Consider the following 22,697-nt stretch of genomic DNA (forward strand, 5'->3'; position numbering starts at 1 on the left):
CATTTCCTTTCTGGCATTTCTGTACCAGGCAGGTGGATTTGGCGACTTCTCATTCATTAAATCTGTTGAGCTGCTATAAGACCTAGGAGAGCTTATTCCATCAAGTGTCTGTCCATCAAGTGTGTCATATACAGGTGTAACGGTTTTGCCTCTGGCTAGTGTCACTATATCACGCACGTAGGAGGCATGATGTAGGTTATAAACTTGAGAAAACACCTACCCCCGTGTGTGAACCATCAACCGAAAAGTGGAAACATTGACTTTCAGGGTTTTTCCTGGCTCAAAATGAGGCGGAGGTGGTACCAGTGGTGTTTGACATCGGGGGGGACCCATGAAGCGGGGCTGTCTGGGGGTCCTTAAACGAGCATCAAACACTTATTTTCTTGCATTGATATGCACCAATTTGTGACCTTTCTGCATCAATTTATGGTAGAAATGTCATTATTTATGTAAAGGAAAACACAATATTCAGGCACCAATTCAAATGATGACCAATCAAAATATAATGTAATATAATGCAATATAAGGCTCTCAGGCATTCTGTACTTTCAAATATGTATTCTCCTTGAGCAGTCAATATCAACTATCAGCTATTTCGCTAGCAAAAACGAAAGCTAACTTATTTGCGAAACAGCGCCCCCGCCACCACGTCGGCTCAGTGCCGCAATTGCAGTTAGAAATGACAGAAATCCACCGAGTGCAGCGCTTGTAGAAAATACGACCATCAGAGTTTTGTCGAGAATTGGAGGTGGCTAGAAATATGACGGAGGCGGCCGCCTCAAAATTCTCTATTCATCAGAGCAACGCATCCGGGTACTTTCCCCTCCCGTCATGTCCATGCCCAGGGGCGGATTTAGGATCGTAGGAGATCCGGGGCTTAGCCCAGAGGGAGAATATAATGTGCGCGCAGAGCGCGTCGGAAAATTTTGCCTTCAACCTTCAACTTTCCACCACCTTAAAGCGGACAAAAGGCACTGGAGAACACATATACATTCACACCCTTTAATGAAGCAAACTAATTGTGGTGGTTCTGGGCACAGAGGGAGGTCAGCACACGTAGCTCCCCCTGTCAGTCACCATCATTTATATTTGTATAGAATTACATAATTGATGGGCTGAGGCTAGTTATGTTACAGTATGTATATCAGGGCAGACTCTGTGCTCACCACTTATATTGTATTTAGAGTCTTGTCCTGTGTTATATGACGATATATTACATGTATTGTTGGCCTGTGTATAGTACTGTGAAATCAAATCCCCCTGGGACATTAAACAAACTTCGTTACATCTTAGGATAGATTTGAGTCATGTTCTGTATACATACATACTACCATAAGGGCATACTTAATGTGGTTACTCCATGTTTACTAGCTGTAACATTAACGTTACATCATTCTTTTTCACTTGTTACTCAGTCAACCAGAGTGCAGATATCAAAGACTATCAGCCTGTTATTCACTTTATTTGTATAAGTATTATCCTTTGTTTGATTTCTTACCATGTACCGTAACAGTACCTTGCTATGTTTCATTTTCATTATAACATAACGTTATGTTATGATAGCCAGCTAGCATTAGCAAACCGGAAAAGTAGTGTCAGTGAGTCAGTCACCTTTCTAATAAGATTCACAAACCTGAAACATCATCTATGTCATCACTGCTGGTGATGTCATTGTTGTCAGCTGCTGATACTGCTGCTGCAACAAGGCACTTGTTTTGTTGAAAACAACTTTCGGATATCCATCCTTACAATTTTGCAAGTCAGGCACTGATTGAGATCACTTCTTCTTCAGGGCAGGGTAGGCTACGCAGTACGCAGGCTAATGTCGCGCAGCTGCTGCCTCTCTGTTGGACTCCGGTACTGCACGTTACTCACGAGAGTTTTTTTTATTTATATTTTTTTTTTTTTTTTAAAGTAAAACATTCGGGGCTTTTCAGAAAACATCCGGGGCTTGAGCCCCAGTAGCCACCCCCTAGCGCCGCCCCTGTCCATGCCCCTTTTTGGGTGATAGAAGAGTAGAAGTTTGACTGGCGGTCAATGGGAATTTCTGGTCTTTGCGAAAACCGTAGTGCTTTTTAGATATTAGGAGAACAAATCCGATGGCCAGTTAGGCAAACTATTATATAGTGTCATTGCCGATCAATGGTCGACGTCGTTATATAGAGAAAATTAATGAAATAGGGGTTGATTCATCAGAGCAGTCATACGTCATCTCCCTGTCATCAGGCATTTGTAGTTCTTCAGTTGATTTGCCGTGTAAATCCCCAGATGAGTGTTACATTAGTTTTCTTAAAATAGGATAATAAACAAATCTGTTCAATGGGCATTTGCCAAAGTAGCCTACTGTTAATCAGTATTTATCCTGTATGGTGTATATGAAGTTATGAAGTATATGATGTTATGACGTTTTATCATGAAAATAATGAACAGCAAGCTAGATCCAAAACTAGGGCCGGTGGAGGAGGGCAATTGTCACATTGGACAGACTACCAAAACAGAAAAATAAAGTGTCTTAACGACAGCAAAAGTGATGGATGTCAGAAATACATTACCTGGAGATTCAATAAGGTACTTTTATATGACAGGATATGGGTTAGGGTTATATGACACCTGTAGCGAGATAGATAGATAGAGCCAAAAGTAAAAAGTCGCTGAGAGACGCAAGCAGGGTCTGGGCTGGTAATTGTATGACGCGCCAAACAATCCGCTGAGATGAAAAGTACGTTTGAGAGCATTTATTGAATAGAACAATCAAACTTGGCGACATACAAAAATAATCCATAAGCGATCAAAACCAGAAAAATAACAAACTATGCGTATAGAATATGCATATAATGCGGTCAACAAAAATACCCTCTCTCTCCACTACCGCCATGCAAGGTGCGCAGGTGATTAAATTACCTTGCAATATCACCCCCCATAACCATATTACTTCTCAATACGGTGATCTAGGCAATAAACAAACAATCAAAGTAAACTCACAATAAACCCATTAGCCTGTTATACTAAATACCCCCTAAATCATATTCATACCTCCTACAACACCTCAGGCCTTTAGGTCGGGTGGTTCATCCACATGGATGGAGGCAGACTGAAAGGACACACATTCATTGCCTATTTCATAAATGTTCTCCATATAACGACGTCGATAATTGTTTGCCTGACTGGCCATCGGATTTGGGCAGTCTGGGGATTTACACGGCAAATCAAATGAAGAACTCCAAATCCCTGATGACAGGGAGATGACGTATGACTGCTCTGATGAATCAACCCCTATTTCATTAATTTTCTCTATATAACGACGTCGATCATTGATCGGCAACGACACTATATAATAGTTTGCCTGACTGGCCATCGGATTTGGGCTCCTAATATCTAAAAAGCACTACGGTTTTCTTATTTTATCGGATTAAAGTAGCGAAGACCAGAAATTCCCATTGACCGCCAGTCAAACTTCTACACTTCTATCACCCAAAAAGGGGCGTGATCATTCAGATGACAGGGAGATGACGCGCAACTGCTCTGATGAATGCAGGAAAAACCCTGACTTTGTAACAACAACAACAGCCGCTGCTGCAGTATCGCAATTCAAAATCGCAGCAGTAGCGAATCAAAGCACAACAAACAAACTACACAAATTCATTCGGACAGAGACCAAGGTCTAAAGAAGCGCAACCTTGTACGCAGCTTTACCTGAGCATGAGGTTTATGTACTATTTGAAAACCAATTCCCACAAAGGACGAAAGCGGGGCCACAAAATGAACCTCCATTTAAACCAGATGCCTCGCCAGCACTCTGAAGAGATTAGAGGAAGAGGCATGATTATGGACGTTGTTCCACAGTGAACTCTTTGTGTCCTCAGGGCTTGAGGTTAGCTACATGGCACATTTACAAAATGCACTTTATCTAAAAGAGTGTCAGTGTCTCCAGAGCCAAATCTGTTCCACCCCATTAGCCACAAATTCAACTTTTAAGTAGTGGTCTGTTAAACTAATGTGTCTGATGTTTTCTGAGTCATATATATGACTGTCAGACCACAGTAGCTCGGACTTCCCTTGGTGAAATGACATTATGTCTATGACTTTGTTGTAATGGGCTTGAAAATAAACATGACATAGGTAACTACCAAAGCTTGCTTTTCAGTAATTCTCCAATTTAATGAAGTCTTGATTTATTGGCTGCACACGCACACACACACGTGCACACACACACACACACAGACACACACACACACACACACACACACAGACACACACACTGCCTTAGCTCATGGAGGGGCGTCATTCCAGCACAGGCCATACTGATTGCAACACACCCCGTCACAATGTAAATCAAGACAAAGATGAGATGTAAAAGCTGTTCTCCCATATCAGATATCGAAACCACCAACCACCATGTAAATGCAAAAGACAAAATTAAATCCTTCAATGACAATCAAAAGGATTGGATTTGGATCTCACTTGAATACTAATAAAGGGCTCAGACATCAGTCAAGACAAAGACCATCATTCAGCAGTATTAAAATGTTCTGCCAGACACCACCCCCCATTCCCCAAGATGATTTTTTTTCTTTCATTGAGGGTTGTGGAGCAATCTATTTAGAGGGACTTGTTGATGAAACCGAGAGGGAGTCCCAAAAATACCCCAGCCGTACTCTGTACGGAAGGGAAACATGTGATTTTCTACCCCCTCCGCGAGCAGTAAATTACCATGTAACTGTCCCACATGTCTGTCCACTCCACCGCCCCTCTCTCTCTCAGCCTGGGCCTCCATGGCGACGGGCTCCCAGCAGGCCTGGTGGTTCTGTGACTGAGTGCGGCGGAAGAGCGGAGGGTGGCGTAGCCCCGGCCCAGGGACAGCGCCGGCCCGGGCCGTCTTTCATTTCCCAGCCCCTCCAATAAAATATAATGGCACAGGCCAGGGGCTGCAGGCAGGGGGGAAGTCATTCAGCCACACAGAGGCCAAGGGCTGCAGGCAGGGGTAAAGTCATTCAGCCACACGCAGGTCACGTGACCGGGCCGGCAGGCACAACGAGCTCAGTCAGTCATTCCTCTGCTCTTTCTTTACTGGGCCAGACGAGAGGAGCACAAAGCTTGGCGGACAGACACACAGTAAGGCTCCACAGAGGGGGGACCGCTCTCCATGCAAAGGCTGCTGGGTAGGCAGGCACCACACAGATACAGCCGGAGGGGTCATGGCGGCCCATAGCCCCCTCTCTCTCCCTCGTGTTTAAAAAAAATAAAAATGTTACCCATGTCATTAGACTCTCCCATATCAGTCATTTCAGGGCTTGCTTAATCAAGGCTTCGAGGCAGGGGTGGCTGGTGGAGTGTGTTTGACACCATTCCTCATTCCGTTCTATGCATTACAATGAGCCTGTCCTCCGATTTCTTTTTACCTTCACCAGCCTCCCCTGGTTAGAGGAAAGTTACAGGCTAAATTGTTATGACGAGCTTAGATATTTACAGTATAACATGCCTGCCTCTATGTCTAAATTAGCAGGTGACAGAATTGCAGTGTTGGACATTGACACTAATTAACACTAGTCCACCAAAACAAGAATAGTCCACCACTGCCCATCAACACAAAGATATGGCCTTTGACTGACAGGGTAGGACTGACTCTGATCCGACACTTCTCACAAAGAGACTGACAGAGGCAAGGTAGATTAATATGGACCAACATTCTCACCGCCAGTGTCTCTAACGGGAGGAGGACTAGTGGTAGTGACTATACATTATTACAAAAGTAAAAGGTTTGAACATATATAACCTATTTATCTTTGAGAATGGGTTAACATTGGGCTTATGTTAGTCACCACACAATAATCAGAGCCTCAACTACTGTACAGCACATGCAACGCAACAATGAGCATAATGATATTAGCTTAAGATGAGGAACCTCGCTGAAACAAACCCCAAACGTTGTCTAAATAGACCCACATTATGCAGCTCCTTTGCCCCGACAGTGATTAAAGAGAGGATGCCGTATTAACATTAACAATGGCTCAGGGGGCCCCTTCGACCAAAAAAGGTAAAGCTCACATGTGTCAATATTTCTTTATCCCTCGGCAATGTCTGTCTTAATGGGGCACAGCAGTGCACGTCTGGGCCTTGTGTGGCAGAAGGGGCGCCGATGCCGAAGCCAGGATGAGCAATAGTCTCCTTTGTCAGACTCCAGCAGCTGCATCAGCATTGCAGAGAAATGACGCTGCAGAGTCGACCGAGAGAAGAGAGCGCTCCACGGACGCTGTTTACTAGCCTGTAAAAAAGGAATACCGTCACTGGGATTTCTACCATACATCACTGATGAGGCTACTCACTACCTCAGTGTTGAAGCAGGATTCTTGCTCCCATTAGGGTTAGGGTTAGAATCGTTCACTATGTCGATGAGTTGAAACCTATAAAAAACCGTGATGAAGAGTAGACAGAGGAGTGCATTTTTTAGTGTGATGATGATGATGATGATGTAGTGTATGGTCAAATTGAAATTCATAGAAATCCATAACATTGTAAATGAACATTGCGTTTTTATACAGCAGCACCCGCTCTGAAGACAGGGAGGTACTGTGTTGTTGAGACAGACAGAACACAGCCCTTGTAACGCACGCGAAAACATTACATATGCATGAAAACTCTCCGGGCCATAATCATACATAAACAGAACACTTTTGTTTTCCCCGGAAAATGCAAACGGTTGACATCAGTGCACTTGCTAACAGGGCAACATATCATTAATAAATTAGTCACAACATATTGTGGACCTACTGTATTCTCCCTCCTTCTGTGTGGACAACACAGCCCACATGATTCATACTTTACTATGGAGCGGTAAAGCCACTCAAATGTTGACCATTTGTGCTACAAGTGAAGTAAGTTAGCATGGCCCCCTTGAAAAATAGATTTCTTTCTCAATCTCAATTTAGCATTAGACTAACATGGATAAATAAAGGACACAGGTCTAATCTTATCACAATACTCACACCCTCTAAAGTCTAGCAGTATGAAGTTACTGTATATTCTCAGAATTTTTCTGCAGGAAATGTGTGTCTGTTGCGCTCACAGCTGTGCTGAAACCTCCAGATGATGTGGTGTAGATTTGGCTAGCTGTTCAGACAGCAGCATGTGGCGGAAACCTGTTATAAGAACCTACCATTGCTGCTCCACGACTTACCATGGTAAGAATGTTTGGGTTAGTGGTTGACTGAATCCATGTAGGCCTATTCATTCAGCTATATGATTTTAAATATAGTTCTTGCCTGTTAGCTCAAAGGAGCACCAGAACACTGTAAAACTCCTGAATGCATTAAAGATGAAGGGTAAATTGGTGTTGAAGATATTTTTAAAAAGAGAGAGATTAGCTTAAAAATAGACAAACGGAGAAGGCCCGGCTGCTATCAAACCAAAAGAGCCGTACAATTGAAGTTGAGGAAATGTAAATGCTTTTCATTTGGATGAACTCAGTAATCAGTTATCAGTACCGGTAGTCTCAATTGAAACTAGCTTATTTCTTACACACACACACACACACACACACACACACACACACACACACACACAGACACAGACACAGACACAGACACAGACACAGACACAGACACAGACAGACACACATACACACACACACAGACACAGACACAGACACAGACACAGACACAGACACAGACACACAGACACAGACACAGACACAGACACAGACACAGACACACACACACACAGACACACACACACACACACACACACACACACACACACACACACACACAGACACACACACACACACAAGAATTGTATGGGTTTATAATGGAGATTGTGTGCGTGTTTGTGTATGATGTTATCTGCTTTTTGGGCTCTGGGGACTTGATGTTTGACAAACAGTTCCAGCTAATTGAATTCCTTTGAAGAAATATTCCCGAGATGGCCATCTCCATAGGCATCAGTTAACCCTGTTTATGACAATCTTTCATGCAAGCATATCAGTTTCACATATCATTTCATCCCATGATATTACTGTTACAATGACCCAGTGGCACAGCACTACGGTTGGTTTTCAATGATGTTATTCTTTCGGGGGGAGATTCTCTAAATCTTCAAATGCGACTGTAAAACGCCAGCCCTTCTTCTTCTTCTTGCCATTGTTCAAGTTGCTTGCACGTGGAGGGGGACCATATGATCTATTGCTCTCCCCATGGCTCAGTCATACACAGCATTCATCCATGACTAAACATTTACTCATCTGTAAAAAGTACTTAATTTGAGCCCATCAGCATGTCAATGAGTGAACAAAACCACACAGAAAACACAGAGACATCTTTCATCTCCCCACTATGTTCTGCGACACAAGGGGCAGCATTGTTGCGCTCGCTGACCTCCCGGAGCAGTGGCCCGGTGCAGCTCAGAGCGCCCACGCACGACCCGAGCCCAGCTGACCGTCACTGTGGGCTCAGCTCCGCTATGTGATGACATCAGCACCGCTGATACAGACCTGTTCATGAACGGTTCCAAATGGATCCCGCCTTCGGAGGAACAGGGTGAAAGGACGTCACACAGAAAAGTCTATACAGCAGCTCTCGAAAAACGCCACGCCACTCGACCAAATCTGTCAAATCTCGCACATTCAGCCCTTTCAAATCACCTATGACTTGATTAGGCCAAGAAGGACTCAACGCGACAGTATGTTGTCATGCCAGACAAACGGTTGTACTTTATAATGGTGCCCTGTATCCCAGTTAAGACAAGAGCAGCTGATGTATAGAAGCCAGCACATGCGAGTATGATCACTGTGTGTATGTCTGACCACTGTATGAATGTGCCATAGCAGTTTTGTTTCTGGTATGACAGAAGAGTGTACCAGCATGCCATGCTGTCACAGGATAAACACAACAGTGAGCAGAAACATGTTGGTTTGGCAGCACTGCTCTACAGGGTAGGAGGATGAGACCCAGCACCATGCTGTCTGACTAGGCTTACATACTGCAGACAGCGGTCCAGGTGCCAAGTGGTGAATTACTGTGACAAGATTTGGCCAGCCTCATCAAGATCAGCACTCAATTAAAAGAGATCTCCTCTGAAGGTACAGTAAGTTGATTATGACTGGAGCAGTCACTGATGAGACTGAAATCTCTACATGGGGAAAACTCCCTGCTGCTGAAAATGCATTGGTGCAAATCACCTTTAATCAACAGAGCAGGGGTATTGAGATTTAGCGAGTTAGCCTAATATTTGCTATATAGTGCTGAAATTGTTGAAACCTTCAACAAGACCATCCATGGAACTTCACCGTGTGAACCCTGTTGAGTTTGTATTTGTGGTTTCTATATTATGTTGATTTTTCCGGATGAACATTGCTTTCTGTGGTTTGGAAGGCTATCTTTGTGGATCCTGCAAAGATTGCAGCAGCACCCTGGTTGACAGACTTCACAGACAAAACAATGATACTATACCATCCATATCTGACATCAAGCCAAACATGTGGACCTGCATTTCTACCATTGTAATACAAGCAGCTCAGCTTTGTTATGTAGGATTTCTGGTAAGTCAAGTCAGCAATCTCTCTGCCAACCCCTGGCATAGGTCAAAAACCAACGGAAACAGGACTTCTGAAAATAGCGATAATAGTCCTATGTCTGAAACCCAAAAGAAAGTCCAAAAGTGCACTTCTTCAATATGTTAGAAATATACATAGCAAGAATAGTAAAACGCAATCGTTCTTATTTAAGTACCAGTGCAGGATGTTACTGAAACTGTAAGCAACTTCAAGAGGAAACTAAGAGATGATGAACAAGACAAGATGGTACTGACATCAGCTTCCATACCGGAAAACACTATTCAAACTAGCAATCTAAATGAAGATAACAATCATTGTGCGATGAAACACACAAAAAGGGACAATGTCAGAAAAAACGTTTAACCTGTCAGAGGGACCAAATATAGCCAAAATGTGTGTAACAACAATGCAACTAGTTGAACATGAAAACCTGTTTTTTACAGAAGAGTTAACTTGAGTCCATTTATTAAGAGCTGATTTCAGCTTTTACAATTGACCCCAAATATCAAATTGTCACCTTCTTAAAAATAATGGCTTACGTAACTTTTGAGGAAAATAATGTTTTTGCCTAAATATTCTAGATTTGTTTCAGTTTATTCTGTTTTTCTGACTTAAGCCCTTATTTTAAGACGGTGATGAAATGAAAGTGTGTGGCAATTTCACAAAAGCAGATTTATCTATTTATATAGATGAAGGGATGCTCTCAGGCAGAATTCATTCGAGGAGGTCGCACCAAGGCACAACTACAAAGAATAACGTGATGGAGGCATCATGCAATTAGAACCATTTGAAATATGCATAATAACATTGTTATTCTGGACTAGTCACCAAGTCTTGTTATAGGTTTGACATACTCTGTACTAAGACTATAACTGACAGTGATCTTAATTTTGTTGGTAGAGTAGCTCAGCTGGAATGAAATAATCCAGAGGCATTCACAAAACTGAATGAGGATCAGACATAGTTGAAACTGTTAATTGACAACTCTCAATTTGCGACCACTGACTTTTGACGTGTAACCCACAAGCGGTATTCATATTCAACGAAGTTGTTCAATCATCATGTAGCGCCTAAGTTAAAGTAGTACATAGAACATTGGTTGTATCCTTCATCCAATTTAGACATGCATGAATGACATATCGTGTTGATGGAATAGTAAACTATCCACCAAGCGGAATGCGACATATGGCTTCTAAGATGTGCAGCTAGTTTTGCAGACATAACCTGCATTGATTTTATCTTGTTATTTCTGATGAATGACACAACGTGTTCAAGGGTAGGCAAACTGTCTAATTAGTGCATGCATTTTGTCCGTTCTTGGGCGATAAAAACACATAGCCTAAGATGTTTTGCTCTGGAAAACATTTCAAAACTCAAAGGTACATTCAAAAGAGATTGTCCCTTATTCAAACAACGGAGTTGGTGACAATTAAACCCTCATTGATATGCTGTTTCATGCGTTGTCCATTTAAAATCAAAGTAATTCATTTCGCATGGGAGTAGGCAATAGAGGACGATTCATATAAAACAAGACAGTAAAGGACAAAATGGTTTCTTACCGATTCAAGGTCGTCTAGTCAACCGGGCAGATGTATTCCATTGCAGTTGTAAAATATAAGCTATTCTTCAGTTTTTGGACAATACAGAATCGTATGCGTGCCGACCCAGACGCTGTAGCCGCTGAGTGTGATGGCGTTGGCTTTGCAGGGCCACAATGAAACTAACGGGACCAGCGGACTGATTGACAATACGTTGAGCCAATGAGAGACACTCTGAGTGTGGAGGGGGGGGGGGGGGGGGGGGGGGGGTGAGACGAGGGGAAAGAGAGCATAAACAGGTCTGTCAGTGGGCTATATGACACTTTTGCATCAAAAGAATTTCCACCGTTGGACCAAGGCTACATTATAATAGTGTGGGTTTAGTAGACAAGTTGCTGCCGTGTGTGAATGTGGAATAACATAACATTGAAAGAAAGATGGCACAGGCCCTATGCATCAAATAGAATGGTGTTCTCAATTAAAGTTGTCTTTAGGGGAGATCAACATGTTTTTCTCACAATTTTACCTTTTGGTTGTATGTACACATGGTTTGGTATGGTTTTACCCTTTTTTTATTTTTTAAAAAGTCAGTCAATGGTTGTACCACACTATGATTACCTTTGCGTTAGAGCACCCTCTGCTGCTGAAGCCAAATATCATGAAACCAATAGTATCAACATGCATTTATGCAGCAGTCATGGCTTATGCAGTACTGTATTTCCTCTATAAGCACCTTCTTATGTCCTGATTTGATCTTTGCCCTTATTTTCTCCATGCGTTTAGGTCTTTAGGCATATAGCTGAATCTACACAACAGCATGGGATGTGGACATTCGATTCCTTTTTGATGTCTGAAAACATCAGCAAAAAAACAACCGAATCGAATATTCTATCTATCCTTTCATATCTGAGTTTTAGGATAACTCAGCATGCCACAGACAGTGCAACTACGAGCATTAAACATTCAGCAAAGCTTTTACAGACACAGTAGATCTCTCTCTGTGGACGGGGATGGGCACTTGCAGCTGCTCTTGGGGTCCTCTGTTCTAGTCTAATTGAACTGCCAGTTGTTGTCTAATGTCCCCAGGCCAGTCAATCATTGACTGCCATGCATGCCTGTACCAGCTACTCCCAACACAGAACCTGCAGTTGTTCCTTGTAAAAAAGCGGAACCTAAGCGCACTGGTGTCTGGTGAGGCCCCCTGAGATAGGAGGGAAATAACCTGTACTATCTTTGGTAAAAAAATAAAAAATAAAAAGCGATATGAAAGGACAAGAATTTGTTAACAATACTTTATTATACAAATTATGTTAAAAGATTATTCATATTCATAGTCCTACTTTGGTTTAGTCAATGTAAAACCAAAACAAATACATATACATGTATATGAATGCATAAAAACACCACATTTACATTTACATTTAGGGCATTTGTACAAAGTGACTTACAACAATAAAAAACTAGTATTCGGTCAGTATAAAACAACAGTAACATAACATATAAAAAACAAAGGATATGAGACCTGACAAAATAAAATATATTATAAACACAACAGACAGGAGGAAGGGGAGGCTTTAGGAGGGACAGCTAAGGTGCAGCCCGAAGAGGTGGGACTTCAGTCTTCGACGGAAGAGAGAGAGAGAGAGAGAGAGAGAGAGAGAGAGAGAGAGAGAGAGAGAGAGAGAGAGAGAGAGAGAGAGAGAGAGAGAGAGAGAGAGAGAGAGAGAGAGAGAGAGAGAGAGAGAGAGAGAGAGAGAGAGAGAGAGAGAGAGAGAGAGAGAGAGAGAGAGAGAGAGAGTGACTTTGCAGTCGTGACAGTGGTGGGGAACACTAATTGGACACAACATAATAACGGAAGTAAATGTGATGTAACTCAAAGAAACTCATTTTTATCCTTACAGTATACTGTATGTCAGCTGTCAGAGAAGAAACAATTATGGCCAGCACTCTCAAATATAATTTACGCTCAACCCTGGGCTATACAGCATTCAAAGACACTTCAAAACGGAACTTTATTTAGAGTCACAAGCACAACTTTTCCTTATTTGAGAGAAGAAACAGGTACCATTTTTCTCCAGAGAGTGGCAGTGTTAAATTACAATCTTCCACCTTCAGAGAGCCACTTTACAGTGGGTTGCCTAAAAAGCATTCATTCAAAACACATATTTGAGGGTTTGATCTCTAGCTTTCTAATGACAACCAAACAATGCCTGTCAAATCATACACTGTAATGACAATGATCACATCCCCAAAACCACTTCAATGGACACGTTAACATCCTTATTTTGAATTTCTTCATCCTTTATCAGTTTATGAAAGAAAACATGCACAGTACTAGGATATCCATCTCTCTTTCTGAGTTTGATGCTCCTAAGCCCCCTACTTTATGCATGGAATGTAAGTCCAAATGAAATGAATACACTTAAAATAATACAATACAGCAACAATTGGAATGAAATGCTCATGTCAACATGAATGTAACGATCGAAAAGGCTTCATGATGTGGAGTAACTCTCATTAAGTCAACTGATCATTAGTTTGTTCATTCAGCTGTTTTGCAAGTGGCTGCACATTGGCTACCCGTGTTTTTATGTTATTATAAGTATTCATTAAGTTTATTTTTTATTTTTTTAAGAACTGTAACCAAACAATGAGCACTTGAGTTTTGATCTCTTTTGTGTCACTTTGACTGGTATGATGCTGCATTCAGATGGCTTGTATTTCAACACAGAATGATGATCCAGCAAATTCCAGTCGACTGAACAGTTTTACCCATATACAGTAGGTTGCAGTGCTGGGGAGTGGGTTACTAAAAAAAAGAAATAAAAAAAAAGGCTTCATTATATTTACCACAAAAAAAAGAAAAAAAAAGGCTACATTACATTTGTACACATTAACTTCTACAATTTAAATAATTCTGGAGACAGTTACAGTACCACAGGTTTGGGAGTCAGTGCGGACAGGTGCCTTGCTCCACTCCATTCCCTCAGTTTATGAGAATGTCTGGGTTCCTTGGACATTGTTCATGGAGGACTGGCCCGATGATCACCTCCTCCTCACTAAAAAAGTAAAGACAATTACCATGTGATTATAAAATTATGTTATGTTATGAACATATTATCCTACAATGATGGAGGTTAAAAGGCTATCGCCCCCCCCAAACAATTATATCCCCACTCCTGTTTTGAGGACTGTATTTCCACACAATAAAATGGTTAAGAAATATAATAACACAAAGCACAATAAAAATATGGTCTTATTCCCCCTTATTACAACAGAGCTGGTGCAGACAGACCAGGGGGCGGTTCCCTCCACATCCTCTATAGTGTCCGGCAGAGGCTTGTTGGCCGTCTCAGGCAGCAGTAACGTCAATGCCGCCCCTACAAGAGGACACAGTCCGAACAGCACCATGGGAGCCTTCTTACTAGGACCCCTGAGGAGGTATATGAGGGGCGCCAGGACTCCCCCTGCCCGGGCACACATGGAGCCCATACCAATCCCACTCTGTCTGTGAGCCAGAGAGAGAGAGAGAGAGAGAGAGAGAGAGAGAGAGAGAGAGAGAGAGAGAGAGAGAAAGGGAGAGAGGGAGAGAGAGAGAGAGAGAGAGAGAGAGAGAGAGAGAGAGAGAGAGAGAGAGAGAGAGAGAGAGAGAGAGAGAGAGAGAATTTGTCAAACCAAACTCCACACTGTTACATTCACAGCAGGGCAATAAAACGCTGAGGATCCAGAATGGTTTCACCACCACCGCATCCCCAAACAATTAACAACAGCAGCTTAGCTATGTGGTCTCCCTTCTTAGTGGCTTGTGTTGCCCAAACAGGCCAAGAAGTGGAGAAGCTAAGAACATGCGTGATGGTGCACAAGGATACAAACACATAGACCCAGCACATTTTCAGAGACTCCCTTCAGCTGTTGAATGTGGAGGGATAGTTATACACAGGGCAAGATAAAGTCTACGATAGTGAAAGATGTACGTGAATCAACACAAAACACTTGTGACATCTACCTCGCTCTTATCAGAGCCCTTTCAAATACCTATTGATTAAGTGTAGGCGTTGGCAACTGATTTACAATGAGGTATTTTTCGTTGTAGAAAAAAGGTTTTCGTGTAGTAAATGATGTAAATGACACAAATGAAGTCCAGTCCAAAAATGAGCAACATTTACTATTGACATAAAACATAACGGTGCCACCATTGCCACCTTATGCCATTGTTTTATTGTTATTATATTATGAATGTTGTTTGTTGCATTGTTGAGGAGCTAGCTTACCCGAAGCATTTATGTCATTGTATCGTCTATGATAGTATATAATGATATACTAGTATATATGATAAATACAATTTGATATGATTTGATTCGATTTGGCTGTCACACACGCTTTGGGTGTTCCTTGAAGGTTGTGTTAAATCGTCAATCATCCTCAAAGCATCAATCGTTTCTTGCTGACAACAGATAATAGTTATCTTGCGTATGACATACCTCAGTCCTCTTCACAAAAACATCACACAGGTCACAGAGATAATATGTATCGACAAGGTTAACAGACTATAAACAACCGAAAGGCTTATTAGAACTTGAAATAACCTTATTGGAAAGGTCCCCAAATATCAGCAGTCAACATGAGTCAGCAGAGTAGGCAAACGACACTGTCTAGGTATCTAGGCAGGTTAATGCTCACCTGGTGACAGTGGGAAACACCTCAGCTGAGTAGATGTAAACTATAGACAGAGAGGCAGTGATTCCCCACAAGTGCCAGAATGGTCCTTATAATAGAGAGATCTATAAGAGAAGTAATGGGGTAGCAGGATTGACATGGGTAAGTGGTAGCTGTGTATATGTACAGTATATCACCTGCAGCTAAGCCTACACAACATCCCTGTGGATCAATCTCCAGCATTCCTGTTGGAGACAGTAATCACCCTGAGTACAGCAGAGGGCTGGGGTGGGAGCTAGGTGTGAGGCTGACAGCCCATCCCTGAGAACCCTGGACCAGGAGGTGACGTGATTAACCCACTCCCACTCGCATAATTTACAAAAGCGGTTAATTAAATACATGCATCATTTAATGCAGCTTGCATAATGTTTCTCAGTTTCGCCCCAAAAGCCTTCCAAGCCACAAGACTTTCCATTGAAACAGTTTCTCCTCGTCCATGGACTACTAAGGTGTGACCAAGTGAACTATCCCTATAAAGGCCAATACGCAGGCAGCAGAGCTCTGTATGGAACGGTCCATACTGTCAGGGATGAAGATAGTTAGCAGGCAGGCGAGGCCTCCCACAGCAAGGAAGGCTAGCTGGGATATCCTCCTGGACCGGTTGACGGTGAAAAGGGTGATGGTTCGAGCCGGCATCTCCACCAGGCCAAAGAAGAGCTGGGTGAGGTAGATGTTCATCCCAAAGTCTGAGATGTTCAGGGACAAGCCATAGTAGACCAGCACATTGACGAACCTGGGACACACATACAGAGAGAAAGTTGGAGAGGCATGGTTACATTCTAGGCATGGGACAAGGCATGGTTGTGTTTTTAACAGCAGATGTTACTGAAATAGCAGCAACACAACTTCCTTCTTCCTCTGGTTGGCCATAGAAGCCACCATGCAAAATGGTTACATACTTTACACACACACACACACACACACACACTCACACCCACACACACACACACACACACACACACACACACACACACACACACACACACACACACACACACACACACATGCACAGACCTACAAAACAAGTGCAAGACGCAAGTGCATTTTAATCATATGTTTCGTTTTAGCAGGTATCAGATGACAACAATGATGTTGTACCACAGTTATACTACTGTATACTGCTGTGTTCTGTAAATTATGGTCCGGTGTCCTCAAGTTAGCGATAGTGCAAATGGCTTGCACAATGCACTGGAATGGAATGTGGCCTTTAGTCAGTCAGCCGGTTCAGCCAGTCCCTGAAGCCGGTTCTGTAGAGGTTGACAGTGTAACAGACTGGCAACAGGGAATGTGGTGTGGTTTGCCTAAGGTGATACAGTACAGTACGTGCCCTGAGAGATCTTAATCTAAAGTATCTATGGCAACCTCCGCCTCTCTGAGAGAATGGGTTGGAGGCATATAACACATGCCAGCTTCACAGGCAATTACACCATCTTTGATATCGCACTTACCACAGGTAAAATATGATCAATGAGTGCCTCCTCATTTTGGGAGTACGGATGAGGTCAAGGACTGTGTGCTTTTTCCTCCCCTCCATCTTCACTGTGTCTTTGTATCCCTAAAAAAAACCTCTGTGTTAGGAGGATTGTGGCTTTATTGTTTTCAAAGAACAAATCATTAATAGGTTCATTGGCATTTTACATCTGCCTAGCAGTACTGTACAGTATATCCTTTATCAAGGCAGGTGTAACCAATCACACCTGACAGTGTAACCAATCACACCTGACAGTGTAACCGATCACACCTGACAGTGTAGCCAATCACACCTGACAGTGTAACCAATGACACCTGACAGTGTAACCAATGACACCTGACAGTGTAACACACCTGACAGTGTAACACACCTGACAGTGTAACACACCTGACATATCTCCAGATCCTCCTGCAGGGGCTTCCCATTAATAAGAGCAGCCTTGAGGATCAGATCCATGGCCTCCTTGTTCCTCTGGTTGACCATTAACCACCGTGCTGACTTGGGCAACACCCTAACAATGTAGAGGAGAGGTGTTCAAAGTGACCCACACTTAAACAACTACACATGACACAGAGAATCAGTTGCAGGATATTTAATTGTTTGTGTACTTCTGTCTTGTGTGGTTTTCAACAAGGAGCAAGGAGTGGAAATGCGGACATGGTGTTGAGTGTAAATCTGTGTTTCCCAAAATAGAATAAATCAATCAGTTGGACTCTATGGGAACTGGAGATCAACATTTTGAGGTACAGTAGAAAGAAGAAGAAAATGCCTCACGGTACAACATTAAAGGGGTATGACAAGGATTTGACACTATAGAACTGTGTATGTACAGTGTTGACACAGTCCCCTTGTATGTGTGCACTGGACCGGTTTTTGTACAGTCCATTTCAGATATCACAGATTTTCCCAAAGGATCACATTTGACGAATGAATGAATTGAAATAGATGAATAGAGACAAAAGACCTGCCTCCACTGCTTTGGACTCACCAGATGTAGAAGATGAAGAGGAAACCTGGCGCTGAGATTGCCAGCTGGAGATTCCGCCAGTCTCGGATGAGGTAGGCCACTCCTGCTAGGATAATGTAGCCGAACCCAAAGAAGTAGTCGGTAATGATACCAGCCAGCATGCGGTGCTTTGAACTAGTCCACTCAGTTCCTACAGCAGGGTTCCAAACATACAGAAAAGAAGGGGTTATAATCAGGATTCAGATCACCCATCAAAACGTCCTAATTTGCTCAGATCACAAGACAATTATTCAGAATAATGGAATAGTGACGATAGTGGAACTTTAGAATCGTTATGTGTTGTTATAGGAGACGGACCTAATACAAATACGCTCATGACTGCAGAAATAGATGTTCCAACCACAAAGCGCAGAAAAGTGTAGATGTAGACATTTGGGGCGAAAGCAGCACTAACCCCAAAGGTCGCCTGCATGGTTAGGCCAACCAGGATGATGGGCTTTCGACCATATCTGAAACAAGACGAGAGATCATCAGAAGCACTGGAAACGGTTTGGCCTGAAGTGTTCTTACTCACTGTAGAGCACTGGTGTGTTGATTTCGCAGTGACTGTGGGAAGTAAAGGACATTTCAAAGAAAAGCACTGTCTCCGGCTATAAATATAAATGAATAAGGATGCTACAATTGAAATCTCTGAGCAGAGATTTCTGTACTGTATGTAATGTGTAATGTGAAAATGATACTAGATGGTGCCGTGGATGGCGGCTGTGTTTGGGTTCACTGGGCAGAAACATTCCAGTAGTTTGTTGTTTTTAATTGTGTTTGTAGCTTGATGGAATGTAGCTGGCTACATAAGATAGGACAGAGAGACACTTCTGAACATAAAAGGCTCGGACATTACTCACGATAGACCAGAGTTTTTCCACTGGGAACCGCAGCTTGCACGGGTCTTATTGATTGTTGTTTATATCCTGCTTATTCTATTATTGATTTTGATTTTGTATTTTCTACTGCAATGCCAATGCCCATTTGAACCTGTACCCAATTCTGATAATGTCTGACCCATATGATGCAAATATAACCCTAATACCCAGAGGAAATGCACTTGGAAATAAAAGCTGTAAAGTAATATTTGTATTTGTAATGGCAGTAAGAGGACTCAGTGTAGCCCTGGTGAAAGAAGTTATGAGGGAAAACATCCAAAGGATTACCCATTATTACTAAATACGTTTGGTCTGAACTTTTACTTACATAGATCATGCATGTATTGCAAATCCTTTCTCGCTCTTGATATTCACTTTGCATAATCTGATATATAGTTTATTACCTAAATGTTTCATGGATGTATACATAAGAACATACATAAGAACAAAAAACACACAGGCAAATCAAATGGTTGGAGAAGTACTGTACATATGTTGTAGACTTACATATCAGCTAAGTAGCCGAACACCACAGCACCAACGAGAAGTAGATTGAGGAGCCAATGTAGTTCAGATCCCCACCAGATCCCACTGTCAAGGTTAGAGATTATTCAGTTGAAAAGTCACATACTGTGAAGCTGCATTATTTGTTGATTCTTTGACAACCATCTACTGTGCAAGTCTAAGATTCTAAGCTATAATCTGTAAAAAAAATAAATAAAATAAAAACAGTACTATACAGTACATCAAGGTGAAGGTGTTTCACCCTAGCATGTATTTTGACTGTGCCCTACTAATTTGCCCCTAAGCATGTGGGAGCCTTGTTTCTCAGATAATTTCATCTACATATCGAAAAGGACACATTCACAGCATTGTACAGCTTGTTGCACTATTGATTCCACTGTGGTACGACTGGTTCCGATGTAGTACGACTACCACTATCACTTTATCATTACCGTACTTACTTTACTTATTTGACTTTACTCTATTATTGTGATTTTGTATCTTGATGCTGCAATGCCAATGTTGAGGAACCTAAGCCAAGTAATTTTACATTTGTGTACCTGTACAATGGGATGTAATAAAAACAATTCTGATTCTGATTCTTCTGATTCTGATTCTGATTCTTCTGATTCTTCTGATTCTGCTTCTGATTCTTCTGATTCTGATTCATAGCACTTGGAACGCAGAGGGGCTTGTCATCCACATCGCCTCCAACAGTGAGACTCACAGTGGAGATCTGGGCCGAGGCCATCAAAACAGTTTCTACGTGCTGAGACCCATCCACCGTGATTACTTTCACTGTTGACGGTCCGTCACATGGCTGTGTGAAGCACCACTGCACCCAATTATAGGAGGAGGAAAAAACCTGCTTAGGGACTTCACATTACATCACTTCACGTGAGAACTTGTGTGCAGGGGTGTTGACCATCTTTGGGCCCCAGACCGAGAGGGCCTGCCTCTGGGTTTTTATTATGGCGCCACTCACCTCAGTTGCTACTGTGCTGTGGAAGATCTCCTTGCTGAATTCCCAGCCCCCTTGACAGCCCCTGGCAGCATGGCTGCCGTTAAGGGCCAGGCTGCCGCTGTGATTCAGCTGGGACAGCGGGGAGCCGGGGGCCGAGCAGGACAGGTTGGGGTCACCGTCAGGACCGGCCACCAGGCTAAAGTTCAGATTGGAAGAGGCTGTGCTGGCGGACGAGGGCCAGGTGGAAGAGGCTGTGACGGGGGAGGGGGGCCAAGTGGAGCGACAGAGATGAGGAGGGACGGCACCTGTGAAGACGGATACCAGCATGTGGAAGGCCAGCAGAATCTGGGGAAGGCAAATCCATATATACAGGATCTTCTGGAACTTGCCAAATCCCCCGATTTGAGCAAGAACATTGTCAAAATTCATGCTCCTGCTCTCTAGCCGGTCCACCCAAACTCAACTCCAGTAGTGCTCCCTCAAATAGTAACAATACCAAAGGTGTTTCAAAAGTCTGAATGAATTGAGAGCGGAGTGGAGTGACACAGACGGCTGTGAGAGAGGCCCCTTACAGAACTCAGGATGTACATAGACTGTTGTTAATGTTATTTCCTCATTCAGATGCTGTGACACCTGTGTGTGTGCTGCTGCCAGTAGTTATTCACTCAGAGTAATAGAGCCACCCCCTGCTGGGAGTGACCAGGATCCTGGTGAGGCACTTAGAGGGAGGAGCTGCTCTTTGTGATGGCTGAGTGGCTGCATTTCTTTTCTCTCTCTCACTCTGTCTCTCTTTATCGCTCTCTCTCTTTCACAAACAAACAAGCACATGCACGGACGCACGCACGCACGCACGCACGCACGTACGCACACGCACACACACACACACACACACACACACACACACACACACACACACACACGCACACCAAGCTGCTCACATTTTCACTCAGCCACAGTTTCATAACGTTGGTTAGTCTCATGACCTTATAATTACTACGGTACGCGACAAATCAAGTGTAATACTGAAACACAAATGTGTACATTTCAAACCTGCAAACTGCGACACTTTAAATGAATGTGCAATAACACTATGTGCAATATGACAACCCTAGGGTACATAAGGTTCAGAGAATAGGAAATGTTAGAATAGGTATAGCATAGCATAGAGTACAGCACAGTGTTTTATTTGTATAGTATAGTATAGTGGATAGTGTACATAGCCTTTATTTATGTAAACCAGCTCTTTTCCCTTCTTGTTTTTAGTTTTTTTTTTCCTAGCACCAGGGGAGCCCCCCCTCCCAAATTTCGTTGTTTGGTACCTGTACTATATCAATGACAATAAAGACCATTCATTCATTCATTCATTCATTCATTCAATAACAATAATCTATAAATCCACTTGCCTGCTGACAAACTATAGTGGCAAAACACTGTCAAGTGCTTCCAGTGGGAAACAAATACAGTTCTAAAGAAATGCTAATTCTTTCTGGCACCCAAATTATTCATCTGCCAGGGGATGCCAATGGGAGAGAGAGCAAGCTAAGCTGGTGGCACAAAAGCAGATAAATCTCATGGGAATGAGATTCCTCCTCTGACTCCAAGGCAAGGTTGAACTCTGGTCCATTCCATCATGAGACCCATCTTCCCCAGCTCCTATTTCTCTATCTATTATAATTTCATCGTTCCACTTGTGCAGTTGTCAGATGTTTTAAACATGGGAGCGGTCTATATTCTGCCGATGACCCGCACCACAACGCTCTCAGTGAACATCCCAACGACAACAACAAAAAACATTTAGAGAAATGGAACAGAGCACCCAGGGGAGAGTAGAGCACCCATTCTTTAGCACCCGTACGTGGTTGTCAATGTGCTGAGACAATACACAAAACCCATTCTCTGGCATAATGTCCCTCCTCGAAACTGAAGTATGACGACGTCGGAACTGAAAAATATCTGGACCTTGAAATGATATACCAGTGATGATCATTATCATGATCATCATCTCTGATTCATGTGTGAAACCCAGCATGTCACATTTTCAAAGACTGGAGTACAATAGAGACTAGAGGC

The 22,697-nt window shown here is 42.7% G+C and overlaps 1 protein-coding gene across 1 annotated transcript; it reads right to left on the reverse strand.

Moving 5' to 3' along the window:
- Positions 1-14,071: 14,071 nt before the first annotated feature.
- LOC308154210 (solute carrier family 22 member 6) lies at positions 14,072-21,056 on the reverse strand (the record flags this gene model as incomplete). The annotated part of the gene is given in 13 exon segments (XM_080527381.1): positions 14,072-14,144; positions 14,381-14,593; positions 15,766-15,837; positions 15,839-15,866; positions 16,323-16,534; positions 17,250-17,356; positions 17,660-17,783; positions 18,261-18,429; positions 18,597-18,748; positions 19,667-19,706; positions 19,709-19,738; positions 19,741-19,750; positions 20,649-21,056. Coding segments are annotated over 13 exon segments (1,638 nt in total).
- Positions 21,057-22,697: the final 1,641 nt, after the last annotated feature.

Source organism: Nansenia antarctica (assembly GCF_963989245.1).
Source record: "Nansenia antarctica genome assembly, chromosome: 3".
In the NCBI taxonomy this organism is placed as follows: Eukaryota; Metazoa; Chordata; class Actinopteri; order Argentiniformes; family Microstomatidae; genus Nansenia; species Nansenia antarctica.